Here is a 21,545-nt window from a genome sequence, read left to right as displayed (position 1 = left end):
GCTTTCCCAAGGACTGACAAGCATCGATATCTTAGTCCACCTAAATAACTCGTTAGCAACATACCAGTTTGCAGAACTCTTCAGAAAATGTAAACTTTTACAAAAGAAGATCACTACAAATTCACAGCAGTATCACTGAAGTAGAACGCAGACCTAACTAACTGTTAGCGTTTTAGCTAAAGTTGCAGGAAAAAATAACTTGCTCACTGCCCTGGCCCCCTAGGAGTATCATTTAACAAGGAACAGGTAGGTTTTAGAGCTGAGATGGGCATAACATGTGAACTAAAAAGAAACTGTTAGCAAACCCCTAATGGGGACTCAGGCAGACATATTTGTTCCTCCACAGGCTCCATTTTAACGTTAGACCAGATAGTTTTGTATATGATTCTTATATGACATCTTAGTACTGTCTTATTCAGAGATGTTATTAGGAAGTCTTGGTAATATTAAGCAACTCTCAGGCTTAAGGTTGCTTTAGCGAAATAAGCAGATAATGGAAGAGACTCCAGATCGTGCAGGCCTAAACATGAGTATCTCCCCATCTATCTGTTCAAAATTAACTCTAGCTAATGACTATAATATGACTCAATAAGATATATAACCACTTGAGGAAAGAGGTTTAGTCATTTTGCCAGACACATTAATCGTAATCACTGATGTGGTGACTTTTGCATTGGACTTCTTTATTGAAAAAAAAAAAAGCTGTCTGATGAGTGACAATGTAGTTGCTCAGTTTTCCTATTTATTAAATCAGCGACATGAGATGGCTACTATATCGTATAAAATTCTCTATTACTATACTTTACTTAATATAGTAGATTGTCTCAGAAAATTCTACATGAACTGAACCAGTATGAAATACATATACAGTCGTGAGCTGCAGAACAACTTTTTGGTTCAGCGATGGACCACATATACCACAGTGGTCCCAGAAGATTGTAACGGAACTGAAAAATTCCTATTGCCCAGTGACGCCATAGCCATTGTGGCCATCACATAGCATAACACATTCCTCGTGTTCGTAGTGATGCCGGTGTAAAGAAACCTGCTGTGCAGCTAGTCTTATAAAAGTACAGCACCTATGACTGCAGTAGAGGCTGTACCATCTAGGTTTGGGTAAGGACACTGGGGTGTTCATTCAGTGACAGAATCGCCTAACAACTCATTTCTCAGAACATAGCCCCATTGTTAAGTGGCACATGACTGTGTATGTAGAACACTTTCAAATACATTAAAAAACAGTAAAATTTGGCAAGCCCTTTTATAAAACATTGCTACAGGTATCTGCTAAATAAAAAGCCATGTTTTCAAAATAGGGTTTTTTGGTTTAGTTTTTTGGGAGAGCACATTATAATAGTTATTAATGAATTCAAGAAAATTACAAGACATACATACATACCATTTTCAGATAATTTAAAATTAAATATCCAAATTTCAACCATCAGAGAAATGCTAATGGTGCTGAGACAGAATATTCCCTCTCTGACAGTATGTCTTTTTTTCATGATATTTATTTTTTTATTAAAGTAGGAATAAAACGTAGCAATTGCTTTGTGTTAACCATATGCGCTTAGCTACAACTTTATGTCACGTTCATCACAAATTGCTTTCGCTACATATTGATTTATGTAATTTCAACTTGACTTCTTTTTTTTAAGATTTTTATTGAGATAGAGCTAACATATAATATCATATTAGTTTCAGGTATATCAGAATGTCCTTATCTAGCCCCATCGCCTTCAATATATTACAGTGACATGATATCAGTTTTAGAAAAGTATCAATTATAGTATCAGTATTTCATGGTGCCACAAATCTAGTTTTGAGTACCATCTCTACAGAACTTACTCTTTGTGTTGGACTTGGAGTCAGAAAACCTGAGTTTAAGTCTTAACTCAGTCATCTCTGGCTATAATACCTTGAACTAGTCCCTTAATACCTTTGTGTCTCTTTCTGCATCTATAAAATGGAGATAATTCCCCCCACCTTACCTATCCCTCAACTGAGGTAATGTATAGTGACGTTCTCTGTAAACCTGTGGACTGCACAGATATAAGATACAAAGCATGGAGTTACTGAAAAGAGAGGATATGCCATTGTCCACAGAGAATACCATTTGTAAACAACTGATTGATAGAGTCTTATCTCAAAATTTTCAAAAAGAGGATAATGTTTGTCCTGCTTGATTTGAATATTCCCATTGCTTGAGGTCTAAGAATTGACATCTAAGATTCTATTTCTTTCTGTTTTGTTGCTATTTCAAAGTTTTTAGAGGGTCTAGTATTTTGTTAAGACTATTATGTGGAACTAGAAATATATTTTCCTGGTTTTTTGTTGTTGTTGTTGTTGTTTAAGAAAAGAGATGCCTTTAGATAGTCTGCAGAACCGTTAGCTTGTAAGATAGGAAAATAAAGTCTATATAGCAAATTTTCATGGGAAGTGAGTTCAGAGCTTCAGCCTGGAATTCCCGAGCACAACTTCCCTCATTTGAAATACTAGAAAAAGAAATAGGGACACCCTGCTTCCCATCTGTCATTGCCAAAATAGAGAAGCTTCCTAAGTCCTAAGACAAAGCTCTGGCCTGGAGGTTGGAGATACCTGTTATGAAAAGAAGGATGAAGTAGAGGCAGAAGTGTTAGTTCTGAACAGGGTAAGAAGTAGAGGGAGGGCCAGGGCTTCTGGCCATTGCGAGATTCCTAAGGACACTACCCATTGCTTGTCCTCAGCCTCCAGGGACTGGCCCCCCTACTTGCTTTTTCCCTGCAGCCACCTGTTACTTGTAACTAAAGTTCCCCTTTTCTCCTGACTCAAGGTGGAACAGAATAGTATTTCACAGCTTCTCTCCTACCTTCCTGTCCCCAAAACAATATACACAAATTTTTGGAGATTTCCTGGGGGCTTATACTATATGACATAACAATTACTAGGTAAAAAGAGCCAATAAGAGGAACCTTACAAAGCGTCCAGAACAATGCATCGGTATTCCTGATAGTTATTGGAATGAAGATGGAATCAGGCCTTGGTCTTTTTTAAGCCACCACCTGGTCTGTAACCACAACTTCATCTTGACAATTGTACTGACCCCTCACGTTAGGTGAATGGAAAGAGGCTCTGGACAATCTGTGTGGCCTTGCCTTTTCTTTCTTTTTAAAATATTTTTAAAACTATTTAGACCATGCGGACGATAGTATCTTGAATGGGCATTTTGGAGTTGGCAAGTCTTAACTACATGTAGAACTGGCATCGGCAGTGTAAATAAGAGCCCAGGAGTTAGAATTCAGAGGATCGAATTTGAATCTGGTCTCTTCTGAGCCTCAATTTTCTCATTTGTAAAATAGGAACAATAGTAATATTTAAGTAGGGAGAATTAAATAAGATGTTTATTATAGTTCTTGGTAAAGTGCAGAACACAACTCAATTCTTAGTTTATTATTCACTTCAAAGAAAACTCTGACTTTGTCTTTCTTCACACAATATATATATACATAGAACCAACAAAGTAACCAACCGCTATCAAAGGAGCTCTTCTCCACATGGCCACTGCCGAGGAAACCAGCCCTAGCAATGTTGACAGAAAAGAGCACAGCAGCTTTCTGTCCCCCTCGCTGCCGCCGTGTGCTCCTGCAGACCCTGCCTTAGCCAGCCCTGGAGCAAGCGGAAGAAGGAGGCCAGTTTCCCGAATAAGAGGACAGTAATGGGAAGGAAGGACAGGATGAACTACCACGGGACAGCAGTCAGATGAAAAGCTGGCCCACCCAGCTAATGACCTGCTATCTATATTAAGTGGGCCTATGTCAGCAACGGTCTGCATAACTATCAAGTCACCTTTCGCTTAATCCTCTGTTAGTCTCATAGTGTGATTTCAGTGTTAAAGGAAAAAGGACTGGAGGAAGTAGGCCAAACTTGTTTATTGTGATTGCCTTGCAATTGATGGCCGCCAGACTTTTGAACACATACCCCTACTAGTAAAAAAATTTTGAGCTCATCCTTTCACGATTTTAATACATCTGTTATTTTTATAAGACGTTCATTTTAAAGCATATACAAAAAAGGAAAATTTTTAAAGAATAAAATTTAAAATGAAAGTAAAAGGAAGTTCTGTTATTTTCTCCATCTTAAAAACAACTGCTATGCCTTAGATGGTAGGATTATAAGTGATTTTTTTTTACTTTATTTCCTGTATTTTATAAGTTTTCTTCAATAAGCATTTATTACTTTATAATCAGGAAAAAATAGAAATGTAGTGTGTGTGCTATTACTTTCATTTGTAATTTAGCAGCATAACTGTCAAAATTCATTCCAGTCCTTCCAACCAATTTGCTGTTTGACTAAGAGTTAAGTGAATCTGCCTTTGTCTCTAAGTTTGTCCATGTATATCTTTTTAAACCTATTTTTTTTTTTCCCCAAGGCTGATTTGACTTAAGGTCTAGTCTGTAAGACACCCTGTGGTCCTGAGCATAAAAGTGTGGACGTGCCTCAAGACTCACAGTTGTCCTTGGACACCCACCTGGCATTCAGCTCCATGCCATGCTTCCAGTCTGAACTCATGACAGCTGAATGCCAGTGTTACCAAGACCGACTAAGATAGATGGTGACAGTTGTATTGAGTTTCATGAAAAGGAGTTAGGAAGTTTCTTTTTCATCCAAAAATATTTCTTTTGATCAGCAAGTCTGAAATATTACTTTAAGGAATACATGCTTTCTCTAGGATGCACATTTAATAAACATTTGTTCCACACTATAGAAATATACAGCTGAATAAGACATTGTACCTGCCCCTCAGAGCTCCTGATCCTGGACCACTTGTTCAGTTGTGTAGTTTGTGCACAGGTTGGGTTAACATCCAGCCCACACCCTGCTCACTAAGCTGGCCGTTCTGGTGTGTGGAGTTGAATCTGCCCTGAGCAGGGCTTCCAGACTTAATAGATAAGAATGTAGGATACCCAGCTAAATGCAAATTCCAGAAAGACGTCAAATCATTTTTTAGTGTAAGCATAGCCCTTGCGGTGTTTGAGCTATACTTATACTCAAGCTTTCCTCTGGCAACCCTGTCGCTAAGGAAGAGGAAAAGGCTGCCTTTTACTCATACACGGTGCTGGGCCTTTGGGGGCTGGGGGCAAGATGGTTGTGTGCCTTTTCCTAATTCACTGAGGAGGGTTATTTTTTTCTGATACAGACGCTAACTGGTGTCCCCATCACAATCCAGTGAGGGAGAGAGATGCGTAAACATGACGGATGTAGTTACATGGATTCCAGTGGAATAAAGGAAAGCCAGGTCCATTTTACCTGAGAAAATCTACAAACATTTCACAAATAGTAGTTCTTGATCTTGATCTTGAAAGATGAATTAGAAGAGAGGTTTATGAGGGCCATTGTGCCATGCTAAGGAATTCTAGCTCGGCAGCAGTGGGGAGAAAGAGTGAAGGATGTGCCTATGCCTAACTCGCGAATTTACTATTTGCATACTTCCTGATACTTGGGAATTTAAGGATATGCTTTGTGCACAGTTACGTATCTTAGCCTTCATGTAGCATATTCCGTTGCACTGGAGAGAAAAATGAGAATTCGTGAGAAATCAAAGGCTTCATTTTTTCTGAATGACTGAAGCTTAACATTAGCTCTTTAAATATCAATTGTTATTACTTCAGTCTTTTCTAAGAGGAAAAAATTGCTGCATCTATCTTTGGCATCTGAAGCAAAGGATAATAAACACTATGTTAGTGAATAAGGATCATCATTACCAGCCGTAATCACGTGAGTCAGTAATAGCACGAGTAACAGCAAGAACTATTGGCATATGTAAGACTGCGCTGGTAGTCGTCAAGGAGGCCCAGTGTGCTCCATTTTTGTTTTGTCTTGAGTTTTTGTATTTTTGTACCTTATCTCGTTTTTAATGGTTTTTGCTATCAGCTGTTACTTGCAGAATCCAAGTGAGTTGTGTCAGTCCACCTGCCTCGGACAATTTCCCCCTCTTCTAATTTATGACTTCCAGTCAGTTGTGAACTAGAAAGGCAGCTGGCCGTCAGGACTCATGGGTCTCATGGGTCATTTGTAAAGTAAGAGTAAGTAGGCTATGGCGAGAGCTGGGGCAGAGCCACGTTCTGGCATCCTCGGGGCCCTTTCCGCACCAGGAAAAAAAGTAACTTTATTTTCCACCTGTTGGTATTTAGAACATTTTCTCTGACCTAAAAGTCCTCTTTCTTCCTTTCTGATTTTAAAAGAAGAAAGACTAGCTTTGTAAACACCTCAAAGTTTTGTGGGCCCTCACCACTGTGCCTAATAGATAAGTCAGTAAAGTCACAGGAACCTCACTTTATTTATTCTTTTTATTTTTTGATCCTAGAAATTAGAGGATTTTTGCTTATTTCATGGTTCTTGTCTGTATTCTGGACAGTTGAAATTGTTGAACAGATTGGCCTCCATCTAAGTAAGGTGTTACTGGGCACATCAAGTCCATGTTCTGAAGGGTCACGGTCTGCAGGGGCAACCCAGGTTGTGTAGGGTTAAATGAGGGCAGAGCGTGGAGACAAGTTTTGAAATGTCTTGAATAGAAGAGATAATTGCGTACGACTAGAAAACTCTGGAAAGCATTTTAATGAAGAGGAATACTATGGATAAAAACCGCAGAGTTAGAAATTAAATGAGAAAGAAGAATATTGACCGGATGGAGCACAGGAGTCGTTTTAGGGCATATCAAGCTAAAAACTGAGAGAAGTAGGGAAAAATCTGTGGGTACAAGGCTGAGGAGTTTGGATTAATCAGTAGTTATCCTAGTTACGTTTCTAGTGAGAGAACACACTACACAACTTCCTGTGGCACTGAGTACTGTGGCATGATCAGTACAACTTCATTTTCTTATTTTTTTTAACCTTTTCTCCCGAGAGCTCAGAGGTCATAATTTCTAGGTGATATATCTACCTTACTCATAATTAAGGATCGGCCGTTGTTGATATGAGTTAAAAATTATACAAGTGAGAACAGTGGACAGCAAAGCGTGGTGGAAATAATAGCGAGGCCTAGACTCAGTTTCTCTCTCTCCTGGATATAGAAGCTTGAGACAGGTCACTTCACCTCTCCCCCCAGGTTTCTCATCTGCAGAATAACCGGGAGAGGGAGAGAGAACTAGGTAATCTTTGATAGTCATTCTAAGCGTAAAATCTGATGATTCAGTGTTCTTTTCACGAATTGGTACTAAAATAGTCTTTAATATCACAAAGTGGGCTGCTTGCCTATAGTAATTATTTACAGTTATTTGGGGTGAAGATTCTTGTTTCATGTCCATCCTACTTCATGAATTCCCCTCCTTACTGTCCTCTGCCCTACTTCAGGCACCCGAGGATGGTTACAAAGACAGTAGACTAAGAATTTGCTTCAGGGTAAAGTCTAATGGAGAGTTTAAATGTCGTTGTCTGCCTAGTTGTAGCATGATTTATTTGAAACATCCTTCCTTTGGTATTCAACTTAAACATTTAACTACCCCCCAAAAAAGGAAAAGAAGTTGCAGACATTTGAGCATGAGAAATCAGAAATGCATGCAGGATATGCGAAGAGGCCCTATTCCTCTGCTTTCGCTGTCCAGGCTCCTGGTTGTTTTTAATGGTAGTTTTTCCCCCTTGGTTTGTGGAAACCAAGAATTGTAGAAGATGCTTCATAATACTTGTCATCTCATAGATTAAATTAATGGCTTCTAATGAATCTTCTCTTTTCTGTTAGAGAAGTCTGTCTTATCCAATCAATAGCTTAAGTATTGATTGATCCATTAATTGACTAAAAGAAAGAGCTATGACAGCCTTTGCATCTACTTTATTGTAAATGACGCATACCTACCATTGATTTCGATCATTTTCTTTAAAACTTGTTATCATAGCATTTAGTACTTGGGGCTCAGAGGTGTATTTTCCTGTCGAACACTTAGTATAATGTGCATATTTTCAGGGCCAGAAGAGAGAATGTAACAAGGAAGGAGTGATATGCTACTCTTGAAACATACACTGAGGTCACCATTCATTCATTCAACACAAATTTATTAACTTCTCACTCTGTACAAGGTGCTGTGCTAGCCCTGGATGCGTCAATAAAACCAAACAGACAGAAGTCCTGTCCTCATGAAGGAAGACCAGCAATAAATACAGTAAATAAGTAAAGACATTAAATGAGTAAAGCATTTCGTACGCTGAAAGGTAATTCGTACTGTGGGGAAAACATCAGGATAAAGGGAGGTGAGGAAGGGCGCTCTGCAGTTTTCAGTGGGGGTTGGGGTGGGGGGTCGGCCCGGTGGAAAAGGTGACATTCATGCAACACCTCAACTCCGAGGGAAAGAACCATGTGGCTGTGTAGGGGAAGAGCATTCTAGGCAGAGGGAACACGGGAGTATCGGGCGTGCCGTGCTAAGAACTGCCAGGAGTTAGATGAATAAAACATGGCTCCTACCTCCAGGGGGTCGACAGGTTAGAAACAAGATTCAGACTTGCAAATAAATGCAGCGATAAAGTTGTAAAGCACTATGGTAGGTAGATTTTTTTTTTTTTAAGTCCCTGGATTAAATAATACAAACTAAGTAAAAATATGTGAAATTATTCCCATTTCAACAATGAAGCCAGGATAAGTGGTAGACTGAAGCACCTCTTACCACAAAAAAAGCTTTTTCTCACCCTCTGCCCTGAACTGACTGTGTCCTCAGAAGTCACTGCGTCGTGCCGAGGCCCCTCACTGAAGCCCCTCACTGTCACCCGCTGCCACGACTCCTGAGGGAGTGTTTGATCTTTAGCTTCAGGCCTTGTCTGAGCCTCACAGTAACCCTAGTTAAGCTGAAGATTGGCACTCTCTTCTTCCCTGAACAGAGTGAATCTTGGCCCTCTGGGAGAATGTGTTCTCTCTGTACGGTTTGCTGCTGGTGCCTGCGTTGTTGGGAAGAGGGATTCTCACTCACCCGACCTAACGTTATGGGTTCCTGACTTCCTAGGCTGAGCATGATTTTCCACATTCCTCTTGAGACCATTCATTCAAGCTCTCACTTCTTTTTATTCTTACCCCCACTGACAATAATGGCAAATACCCCCCGCCCGCCCCCAAACATTTTCACCTCATGCCCTACTCTGACAGGTAGGTAGGATTTTTAATCCCATTTTTATGGTCGAGGTGGAGACAAGTCCTAAGAAGTTAAATTATCTAGCCAGAATCACACAGCTATGAATGATGGAGCCTGTACTTTTCCCGCCGCCAGCCCTGGCCTTCCGTTCTCAAGGACGCCAGGCATCAGCGAAAGGCGCAGATGCTCCCTGGCATGCGCGTTCTTCAGGCCCGTCACTAGTGGGCAGCTGTCTCGCCGGCCACTGGACCGTCCCGCATGTCGCTGCCAGGACCATCTTGCTCTTCATCACAGTTCTTCCTCCTCGAGAACCTTCTTTAGTTTCCTGTTGCTTTTTATGTTAAATCATCTTCTTTAGTTTAAGCATTCTGAGTCCCCCGTTTACCGAGTGCCCACTCCTCATCTCTCTAGAAAGACGTCGTTTGCAGCCCTTCCTGCTCTGGCTTAGCGGCCTCCACCGCCCTCATAGGACTTAGTAGCACGGAGACCCATCCCTTCTCCAGGGCCTCCTCTTGGTCAGAGTCAACAATACTACCGGAATCTTCCTAGGTGACCCCACTCTGATGCCGTGTCCCCTCTGCCATTATGAGTTTATCTTTACTGATTTGTTACTTGGTAGCTATCCCTGACTATATTCATTGTTCTTCCCAGCTAAATTATAATCGCTTTGAAGACACAAACCCCAAATCTCATAACTCCATAAGCACCTGAACAGAAAAAATTCTTGTTAATGGTCTGATCAGCTAATATGTTGTATTTTATAGTTACCGGGATTATAAATTCCTAATATTCTGCAAGTTTTTACTTTTGTTTACAAAATCCTCAAACCCGAACAGTCAGAAAGTTTACGGCCCCCAGCACACAGCAGTTTGGAGTTGCACTTTTATACTCACTTCTTAATCCATTTCAGGGTTTCCAATTGTTCATGTTAATTCCTTACCAAGGGTGTATCACACTTGCTCGGCCCTGAATGATATGGAAAGAATGGCCTTTCTTTACTGCATAACTGACTTTACTTTTGTTCGCAGGTTAAAATCAGCCCTTCCATTTCACTGCAGTATTATATTAGTGGCATTTTTATTTAAGGAGAAAAAAAAAAAGCTTTCTTCCACATGAACTTTTGTTACAAATCAGTTTATTGGGGCCAATCAGTGGGCAGGACCTATGAAAGGGTGTGGATTATCTGGTTAGTCCTTTGTGTGGCAAAAGGCTTAGATACTGCTTAGTACTTTACTCATTCTTCATCATGTAAAGAAGTGTTTTTTTGAAGGATCAACACCTGACTGAGCCCTGCCTTTTTCATGGTAATGTTTTCACCTGAGTTGCTTCTTATGGTGCTAAGAATTAGTTAACTAATACTTATTTAACCTTGGAACAATGTATATCATAATCCGATTGGCAGATAGTCATTTTATTTAGGCCTTTTCTTTATTGCAGCAGGACTAACAAATCTCAGTAAAGAGTATGCTGGGAACAACTCCTTTTATTTCCCAAATAAGTTATCTCCCTACTTTTTTTCTTCCCATAAGTTTCTTTCTCTGTAAGCTTAAGACTAGTAGCCACACATTAACAAGTTGGATTTACTCTCTTGGGTTGAGCCCTACTTTTATTTCTAAAGCTGGCCTTCCCGTTTCATGCCGCTGGCAGCTTTTCCTCCAAAAAGGCAACGTTCTCCAATGCGATTTATTGTATTAAAACATTCAGAGCTGCTTTTTCATGCTAAACCCTCCTCATGAGCATTACCACTAATTAATATACAAAATGACCCAGCACAATTTAATTATTTGGTAATGTTTTTCGGTGTTTTCTTAAAGATGATACTTTACAAGTCAAGGCCTGAACTTGCCTGGGTCGTGACCTCTCTGCAATGTTTGCAGTCTTGTTAAACAAGAAGAAAAGCAAAACATAAATTAGCGTCTCCATTATAAGTTGCTCTACATTTCCCAGTCTTTCAACACTCTGAAGAGCACAGTCATGTTAACCCTAGTTCACTAGAAAAATGGCAATTCCAGCTTTCTGGAATGGTAAGGAACTTCTTCAAGGCTTTTCTACTAGGGCCAACATTGTCCTCTGTGAGAGAGAGACAAGATGAGGGAGTTCGAATTATGGCTATGGAACGTTAGACACCTAAGGAAGAAAGAGAAGTAACAGTCACCTTTAAATGCAGTGAGGATGTTCCAGCCTTTGGCATCTGTTAGGCTTCCAGAATATGTTTCTAAGTTTACCACTAGAATTTAGTGTTGAAAAATACTTAAGAGTATAAAAGCACCACTTTTCTGTTATGGTAGACGTTTATAAGTCTTTACGTGTTTGTAATTACCTCAACACCCCAGTTTTTGTTCTTGTTATTTTACCTTTGAACTTACGTACTTCTGTTCCTTCTGGCTTGGAATGTCCTTCCCCTTCATCTTCCTAATCAACCTGCTCATCCTTAAGACTCGGCTTAGTTATTATCTCCTCCAGAGAAGGAGATGTTCCTCTGCTACGTGTTTCTTCCCTCTACCGAGACGACGTCCTGTGATAACACCTCCACCTTCCATGTTGTGTTGTAATGCTCTCTTTCATATCTGTTCATATATACAAGGTCTTCCCTATTCACCTAGGAGCTTGGTAAAGGTCTAATGATAATGTGTTTGATCTGTAGCTAGTCGATTTCTTGATGACGAATAATGATTACCCTTTCATCAGTATATTTCACAGGTATACTTCTGTTCCATAGTCTGCGCAGTCATCTGATGTACCAATCACCAGTTATATCAGAAGATCTCAACTTTTTTTTTGACGTGCCTTTGTTTATGTTGTTGCATTATCCATTCTTGGCACAGTAGATGGACAGAAACAACGAGTAAGATTGAGACAGGCTAACATGCCTTATTGACAGGAGTAGTGTAATATTTACAAAACCCAGTTGAAATTGTTTTAGCATCTGTTCTTCAGTTTCTTAAACTCTTTCTCTACATTCATTTTAATTTCCACAGAATTTATTTCCACATTTATTTTAATGTCCTGAGCTTCTAAGATCTGTGAATAGCTTTAATGATTATATTGAAATAAAGTCTTATCTGTGGAATGAGTGTATATAAATCTGATGACATAAGTTTAAAATTTATTCCTCCTCCATTTTCCAAGGAAACATTTTATTGAATGTGTTTTTCTTCATGAAGAAAGGCAGTATACAATTTTGGATTCTGAATCCGGTGTTCATTCCTAGCTCCATTGTTCATTAATTATTTGACCTTGAACCAGATTACTTTATATCTGTGAGACTCAGTAGCTTCATCAGTAAAATAGAGCTCATACAAGTACTTAGTTCTCAGTGTCACAATGAACATTAAATGAAATTGCTCTAAAAAAGTGCCCTACTGCAAGTAGGAGGAAATGGATGGAAGTCTCCTTGTCGAATGGTGAGATACTCACACCCTTCCCCCATCGACTTCCAGTATGCTGGAAATTAGGCTTCGTAGCCCTTGGGAAGGAGATTGGAAGAGTCTTCTCTGGGGAAAAAAAATGTACATATCCAGACCCTCCTCCCCCATAATCAGACAAGTCTTATCCATTCATCCAGTTGTGAAGCCCTCAGTCTTGGAACTTCTTCCAGTGATTAGTTTAACTCTTTAATATAGTCATCCAGCAATCACCAGACTCTCGAGGAAAGCTTCCAACAAACTAATAGGAAAAAAGGAACTCAGGGGAAACAGAGACAAAGCAGAGAACAGAAGAAAACAGTTTTAAAGTCTGTAGTATTCACAGAGACCTAAAATTAGGTACTGTATCCGTGAAATAAAATAGGATGTAACTAAAAAAAAAAAAAAGGATTCAAGAAACAAGAAAGAGCTCTTGGAAATTATATATATGTATATATATAGATAGAAGAAATTTGTGTGTGTGCGTGTGTGTGTGTAATAGAATGAGCTTAATATAAAAGTTGGAAGATAAAGTTGATACTAACCTATAAAGTACTAGAGAAAGAAATAAAAAACAAGAGCAAAAACAGAAAAGAGAAGTAGGTTAGTAATAGTAGACTAGTCTCCAACTAATGGGGATTCTGGAGTGTTGAGGAGGTGGGGAGGGGGAGGATGGCAGGGGACAGAAAATGTGTGGAAGAAAATCCCCCCCAAATTTTCTAGAACCTAATGATTGGAGTTTCCAGTTTAGAAAGGACCCATTTAGTGCCAGAAAAATGAGTAAAGAAAGACTTATCTCGAAGTACATAATTTTGGAATTACAGAACATAGGGATAAAGAAAAGATTCCTTTAAATTTATATTTTTAAAAAAAGTTAATCAGAAAATCAAAATGACATCAGTCTGCTAGCCAACAATACTGAAAATTTAATGACAATGGAGTAATACCTTCAAAATTCTGAGAGGAAAATCATTTCTAACCTTGTTCTCTATACCTAGCCAAACAATCAAGTATAAATAGAGTATGCAGTATTAAGGGTAGATAAAGGCATTTCCAAACATTCAAGGAAATGTTTAAATTTTTGCACCCCATATACCAACTTCTCAGGAAGCTTTTGAAGTATATACACCATGGAAAAAAGAATAAATGAAGAAAAAAGGCTGGGAACAGAGGTTCTGACAGAGGAGAGAAGGAAGTTTTAGAACTGCAGCTGTGCATCAGGCCAGAGAGCCGTCACTCAGACTGAGCTCTGAGAACAGAGGACCTCAGGAGGGGACTGTGTTCAAGGAGAAAACAAAAACATAAACAAAAGTCTTCGAAATTCTCTAACATGTTTGAACGTATTGAAAGGATATTCAGAGTTGTATTTGGGGTTGAACTTGTGATAGGTGTCTGGTAAACAGTAAAGGGAGAAAATGGCAATTACTCTACTAAAAACAAAAGGTGGCTCAAGAAAGGAAATAGTAGTATACTACATGGATTAGCTATAAATCACATTTATATAATAATAATAAACACAATATAGATTTAACGGAAGATTATAAAATGACTATATTGGAAGGATGAGAAAAGGTTTTTCCCTTTTCTCATGGGGGGAGGAGTACAAAATTAATATTAAATAACCATCTTCCATAATAGGAAGTCAGTAATATTTAAAGCTGAAAAAAATCTCAAAAGAATAGTGTAAACTTTTTTAAAGATAAGGAAGTAACTACCAGAAGAAAAACTAAGATCGAAAATGGTTGTCCCTGGAGAGAGGGACTCAGGAATGGTGGCATAAGCCTGGTATAGTTTTTAACATTTTTTGTATGTTTGGGGATTAAAAATAAAAATGAAATTTAAAAATATTAAATGAGACAATTGTGTAAAGCATGCAGCACTATGCCTTTTACAGTTAAGTGTTACATAAAATATAAACTATTATTACCCTACTTTTTCTAAAAAGTGTAATAGAGTTTTGCTAAATGGGCAACACAGAGTTTTTACTCATTTCATTTTTTTCCAAGTCCTACCATGTTGGCTGTGAAAAATGAATAACAAACATACACGGAAGTGTCTTTCTGTTTGGTTTATGTACCTCCCTGCTTTACTAAGAAAGAGCTGTTGCCTTTTTCTGTTGTCGATACTTTTTTGGGAAATTTCAAGAGGAACATTCTGAATTTTTTTTCTCTATTGCCGAATCATTTGCATTTCTGCAATTAAATAAATGGATATTCTTCATGCCTGCCCTAGTTTCCTAATTAATTTTATCCTGTGTATTTTAACATGTTTTCTCCCATGATCAGGGCCGCAAGCTTCTTATCATTGGGACCACGAGCCGCAAAGACGTCCTTCAGGAGATGGAAATGCTCAACGCTTTCAGCACCACCATCCACGTGCCCAACATTGCCACAGGAGAGCAGCTGTTGGAAGCTCTGGAGGTAAAAATGAGCCAATGGATTGCTCACTGTTTACAAGAAAGGAGTTGAGGCTGGAAATAATGCTGAGGGGTGCCAGGCATCACATCTGGTGTTTAGTTCTATGTTAACCTAGAACATGGGACCTGGGCTATACCTGCAGTTGTTTTCAGTCATTAATGGAAGAAGAGATGACTATAAGAGTGAATTTCCCATTTCTCATGGTCAGCAGCATACAAACTGTCAGAAGTGAATTGCTCTCTGCCCAGCGTTAGTAATGCATGTAGATTACATGGGCCAGAAATTTGGGATGGAGGCGAGGGAGATAAAGTAATTAGTATATAGAAAAAGCAGTCATTTTTAGTAGCTTTCGGCCTGTTTATTTGTATTTATTTAATAAATTGGAACAATAATTAAAACCTTAGAAACATCAAAAAAAAACTACAGAAGTAAAAGGAACTGCTCTATCAATAGTTCATCATAAAAAAATGTTTTCTTCAATATTTTTGAGGATGACGAAGTCTTTTTTAAAATCCTTCATTAAGCTTTTGATTAATATCAGTGTGCACAAATGACTTGATATGTTAGAAAATATTATCTAGTGACTAGTTCAACAGTGGTGAAGGCTTCTTAAAATTGGTACATACTCCCAACAGAATTGAAATTATTTATGTGATAAATGTCTTCAGGTTACCTGCTCGAGCAGCTTTTGTGCTGGGGTTGGGTAAGAGAATTAAATTTAGGCTGCTTTGACACATACAGATTGTTCCTAGAAAGGAATGTTAAAAATTTTAACTGATATTTATTATGGATTGGAGCTATCTTTTCCCCCAGCAAATATATCTCTAAATTATAATGGGGGCTTATAGGAAAACAGGATTTAGGATACCAGTTTTCACTTTCATGATTACACTAATGGGTTTAGGAAGGTCAGGCTAGATTTTAAAATTTGAGCGAATCCTGTCAACTGGAACCGGCTAGCTAGCTAGCTAGTCCTTATCACTATTCTTTTAAGGATGAATGTGAGAATTAAGTTATAATGGTAATGTGCTTCCTATAAACATGCTGCCATTATTGTTTTTGTAGCTTTTGGGCAACTTCAAGGATAAGGAACGTACCACGATTGCACAGCAAGTAAAGGGGAAGAAGGTCTGGATAGGAATCAAGAAGCTGCTAATGTTGATCGAGATGTCCCTACAGGTGAGGTGCTTCCCTCTCCATATGATCCAGATAGAGACGCTTCGTAACATATCTAGAGGTTGTGTATTATTTCCTTTTGCTGAGGTTTTGATTTGTTATAATTCTCTTATGTTATTTTCAAACTCAAGTCGATATCAGTAGCCTGCTTCTGAGATCAAACAATAACATTGGTACATTTCTTTCCCGCTTCTTAAAATTCAAAAATAGAAGAAAAGATTATAAAGTTCCTTTAACTTTTAATTTCAGGAGTCACTAGATCTTAGAACTTGAAAGGACTTCAAAGAATAGTTGTTCCGCTGCCCCTCACTTTAGATATGAACCCCGAGTGTCCCACAGTTCTTGGTGAGTTATCCAAGGTCACAACCAACTGATGGAGGAGGGGAGTGAGGTCCATCAGAGGTCAGGAAGCTACCATGAGGAGCCTGGGAGACTGTTTTAAGGGACCAGGTAGTTGAGTCGTGCAGATTAGACTGAGGCACTGTATATTTTACCCCGACTGGGCTCCAAGACATTTCATGCCAACTACTTACTGTAGGGTTGAGGCTTCCAAGTTCACATAGAAAACTGAGCCCCTGGCTATTGCCTGGGCAAAGACAGATGAAACTTCTTTGGGACTTTCTCGTGTCTACTGGCAACTTACCTTTCCTCTTGTTGGAACTCCACCCCTCCACGTACCCATCCTGTGTCATCTTGTCCTTATTTGATATCCTACGAGTTAGATAATAAATGTGAGTTCTGTGAGCTCTGTGAGTTCAGGGACGTTGGCTGTCACTATTGAATCCACAGCCCCTGGAACAGAGCCAGACACATAGTAGGGTGCTCAGTAAACTTGCATTAAGTGACTCTGTCCTGGGTCCTAGGCTGCGTTCTGAGCGTCGTGTATTCCTGCTCAGTCCGCCCACTCGATCACTGAGCAGTGCTGGCAGAGATGCGGTTCCGGTTACCCCTGAAAGAGGCTCTTGGACCAAATAACAGATTAGAAACCCAAAGTGAATGCTTTTTAATCTTTGCTAGTAAATTGATTTTAAAATTATGTTTTTCAGAAACCTAAAGATTAATCTCTTGCACTTGCAGCTGGACTATTGTGAAGCCAGTTTATTTTCCATTTTGAGCAGTAAATTAAAGTTACAGACTAATCACTTCGAGTTTTTCTGGGTAAAGGTGCAGATACAGATGTATTGGCTCTTTCTTTGGAAAAAGATAAACCTGTCAGATAGTCAGCTCTACTCTGCATTTTTTTTAGTTTCAGCACAATTTTTTTTCTATAATTGCATAGAAGAAACTATGTGAGGTTTTCTCCCCAATCCCTACCTCTTCCTCTTCCTTTCATGCCTGCAGGTCAGTGATCAAGTTAATGTCTCTTATGCATGTGGGGTAGAAAGTGAGAGTGGGGCACTCAGGCCTAATCTTCAGCGACTGACACTTCATAGGCCTCTGAGTTTGAACCTCTTCATGTCAAATGGATTTCGTGCAGCTGAGTGAATTCTCTTTAGATCTCCCTTAGAGAGACGGAGCCTAAGTGAAGAGGCATGTAGTTTAGCAGAATATAAGTCATGTTACCTCTCTGTTCACTATACACAATTCTGTTAAAACTTGCACAGTGCTGAGGATCTGCTCTGACTGGATGTCACCTGAGGGAATAAAGTCATTTATCTAGATTACTTTTTTCCTCCCTTTCTCTTGACTTTTAATTCCATAGCTACAGGCAAGTCAGTAAGTCGTTGCTCACACATATTAAATATATTTAATGGGCAAAGACCTGCAAGTACTGACTACAACTGCGTTCAAGCCAGTTCCATTTTTTTTTAAGAACTTGACAATTGATTCATATGTAATTCTATTCCCAAAGAGGAAAACTGTTTCTTTTGTTAGCTGTTCACACTTTTTCTTAGTCCTTTGTAGTCTGACCTCTTAACTTTGATACATTTGAAACTTCTGTTCAATGTTTTTCTGGGATAGAAGAGAAGAAATCTTTATTAAAAAAATGGTTCGAGGGGGAATCCAGTTGTACATTTACCCACAGCTGCACTGAGCATTTGAAAGCTATTCCTGGAGGGCAGGGAGTTCCCTCTTAAGAAACAGACTCCTGCCCTGGAACATTTTTTAAAAGTTAGGTGTGTTTCTTATAATAAAAATTCATTTTAAGGAATTAAAGATGTTTTTAATGATCATTTTTTGGATAACTTCGCATCTCTGGTAGACCAATAATAAGAAGATATATAGTTAAACAAATTAGTATAAATATGAATATAAAATGAAAATGAATAAATAATCATAATGATTAGAACCTGAACCAAAGCTCCTCCATCTTTTTTTAGCCTCATGACACGGTTCTCAGTCACAGGACAGCCATATCATGCAGAGATCATGTCAGATGGATCAGACTCACTTTTTTTCAGTTTCATCACAATTTTTTTCATTAATTGCAAAGAAGAAACTATGCAAGGAAGACCAAGGCTAAGAAAAGCTAAATTGTCACCCATGAAGAATTAATAAGCTGTTTTTAGATTTAAGCAATATCAGTTGATTCTTTCAAGTTTACATGAGCCCTATGAATTGGAAGCCGTTTGAACCCCCGCGAATGGCCACCATCTAGTCTCACCCTGGTCCTCGCAGGAGGGCTACCTCCTTGCACAGCACTAGCTAAGGGAGCACGTGGCTGAGGTGCCTTGGTAGATGTTGAAAACCAGCTGGGTCATTTGGAACCTCAGATATAGCAATTTTCTCTGCTAGGAAATCTCATTCACTTCTCTTGAGTGATGTAATCTGCTTCGCTGTGTATCAGAATGCTGGTCAAGGAACAGGTAACACATTTCTGTGACTCAGCAGAGCACTGATGAAAGTATGAAACCGAGCATTTCCTTGGCATGAAGTTTAAGTGCATAGTTATTAGAAGGCGCCATTAACTTGTTGTCTTTATTTCTTCCGATGTATTTAGATGGATCCTGAATACCGTGTGAGAAAATTCTTGGCTCTCTTAAGAGAAGAAGGAGCGTAAGTACATGTAACACTTAAGACTGTCAGGCAGACGTAACCACTCTTAGACCCAAGGACCTTTTCTAAGAGTTGCTCTACAGTGCATGAAAGTTTAAATTCTCAGCTTTTCTTGGACAACTTTGTTTCCATTTATTAGAATTCTTCACTGTGTTGTAGGTCTGAGAGACCAAGCAAGGAAATTGGTTGTACTGTTGGTTTGCTCTCCCTGTCCTGTTTCGCAAAACTTCCTTGTCACAATGCAAGAAAAAACTCAATGGTACATATTTGTTGGAACCTACTTTTAAATGCATGGAGCCGTGACCATTTTCTTTTGTGACATGTTCATCTAATAGCAAATGCATAGTGAAATTTTTAGAAAAGCCTGTAAGAAGCTTTTAGTGATTTCGCGATCCACAGCTTTTTGCAGACCCTCATCTATTTTTGTGTGTTTTGGGTATTTCTTTTTCAGTAGCCCCCTCGACTTTGAAAGTGGACTATTTGCAAACACACAGTGACCAAAGTAAAGATGGCCTGGGATCTTCCCTAGATTTACTCAAGATGCTGGACGAAGCGAAATGTTCCCTGCCTTCACCACGTGCTCACGCTGCATGATTAGTGCAATAAAACTCCCTTCCTTGTGCTTACTGAGATACTCTACCGTCTTGTGGAAGGTACACATTTGCTTTAGAGTGCCGTGCTCACCTTTCCATGCAAGCTGCTTCCTTCTTCCTCAGTCTGTAAGTGTGGGAGGTATACTGTACTTGTGAACACTACACATTTTAAGCTCTCTTATGACCACCACCACCCAGAAGCTCTCAATAAATGTGATGATGTTGCAAAACTTGGCCTATTAGAAGGAAGACTTTCTACAGGTCAACCAGTACCAGTGGGTAGAGATGTGGGCCCAGAGGAATGATCTTACACCTTCCCTGTGCTAACACTAAAGGTAACTGAGCATTTGGTTAAAGGCTCTCTCAGAAAGCTGGTGGTTACCTTTGCCTGAAGAAACAGGGCTTTGGATTTCTAACATGCTATTCTCAATCATTCTGAGATATTTCCAAGTTGCAATCAGGAGACCTTTCTTAATAGAAGGTCAAATTATTAGTGTGTTGGCTGTGACATCTCCTCAATTAACTAATTTGCTCTGCGGTAAGAGATATGCTAATCATTACCACTTGGTAGATGTTGTTAAAAACTTGTGGAAAATATGTATGGAGGAAGCGTACACCCCTAAAAAGAAAGGAGTCATTAAAATAAAGTAATTGACAAACCTCTCAGCACTAATTAGTGTCCAACTCTAAATGGGTCAATTCCTTAGTATAATATTAAAGGCTTATTAGCATCACCACTTTTCCTTAGCTTACCTACTTAGATTGGATCTTTCTTTTAAATCCTCTGTACAGTCTAGCATCTAAATAAAACACTATTCTCCAGAAGAGAATAAACCGCTTTTAGCCCTCCCCCCTCAGTCCTTCAGCGTTCATTCCAACACATTTAATGCATTTCCTTTAGCTTCCACCCACTTCTTCCAAAGGGAGAGAACGGGTGGTTTGTCTTATAACTGAGTTAGAAGGAACTTAAATAGGTCATCAGGGTCGGTGATGAGAGAGAGTGATGGAGCATGCCACTCTCTCTTTGTTGCTGCTTAAAATGTGAGGACAAGCAGTCGGAAGCCATCCGAACGTGCTTCGCACTGCCCATGAGGCTCGTGGCCACGCGGCACTTGGGTGTAGCTTTGTCATCTGTCCCCTTTGGAGAAGGCAAATTATCTCCAGATCTTGTGATCTGTTTATTTTTGGTAGACTTGTATGTCATATCTACTTTGTTGCAGATTTAAATCCATAGCTTATTTTGTGGCTTTTCAAAAAGTAGATTGTATCGTGAAATTCTCTGATTCCTGGTGGCCAGTATCCTGGATTCCCTTATCTGTTTTAGATCTTGCCTCTTTTCCTGTGAAAGTAGCATACATTGTATTAACTTATGTCTCTTATTAAATGAACTTAATGTCTTTATGTTTTGTTCAAAACTATATTGAAAAATATAATTATATTGTTTAATGCAAATGAAGGAATGCAATAAAGAGTATATATACTTGAAAACATTGTGTGGACCAATATTTTATACAAAAACAACATATATAACTGATGAATGTGTGAAGAAGAGAGGGCTCAGGAAAGCCCCTCTTGGATGTTTTGTTATAACTAACATGAGGTGTATGATTTTTATTTAAAAACTCTGATTTTAATTATTTTGAAAGTATAGTTATTTAAAAGAAAAAGCAGATCAATAGCATGTGTTTTAAAGTTAACTTTAAAAACTGAAGAGTACTAAAGCCATACATGAGCTAAAACAGAAAGGAAACTTGTTTCTCAAGTAGAATTACTCCTTCCTGTGAAATTTACAAACCAAGACACTTGGTGAAATTGCTTCATGAAATTGCTTGGCATGGTTTGTATCCTTCATCCTTTTTGTACATTTCTG

General features: G+C 39.0%; 1 protein-coding gene across 2 annotated transcripts in view; it reads left to right on the top strand.

Annotated features, from left to right (window-relative positions):
• The window catches only part of NSF (N-ethylmaleimide sensitive factor, vesicle fusing ATPase), a 124,023-nt gene extending 102,860 nt beyond the window's left edge, over positions 1–21,163 (top strand). For both annotated transcript variants that reach the window (XM_016139824.2, XM_036222202.1), the window contains exons 18-21: positions 14,778–14,912; positions 15,975–16,088; positions 19,027–19,082; positions 19,534–21,163. In XM_016139824.2, the coding sequence (XP_015995310.1) occupies positions 14,778–14,912; positions 15,975–16,088; positions 19,027–19,082; positions 19,534–19,579 (351 nt within the window). In that variant the 3' untranslated portion in view covers positions 19,580–21,163. The remainder of the gene's footprint in view (positions 1–14,777; positions 14,913–15,974; positions 16,089–19,026; positions 19,083–19,533) is intronic.
• Positions 21,164–21,545: the final 382 nt, after the last annotated feature.

This window comes from Rousettus aegyptiacus, unplaced genomic scaffold (assembly GCF_014176215.1).
Source record: "Rousettus aegyptiacus isolate mRouAeg1 unplaced genomic scaffold, mRouAeg1.p scaffold_m13_p_6, whole genome shotgun sequence".
NCBI lineage: Eukaryota > Metazoa > Chordata > Mammalia > Chiroptera > Pteropodidae > Rousettus > Rousettus aegyptiacus.
Note: the sequence above shows the minus strand (reverse complement) of the source record. Positions and strands in the feature narration are given on the sequence as shown.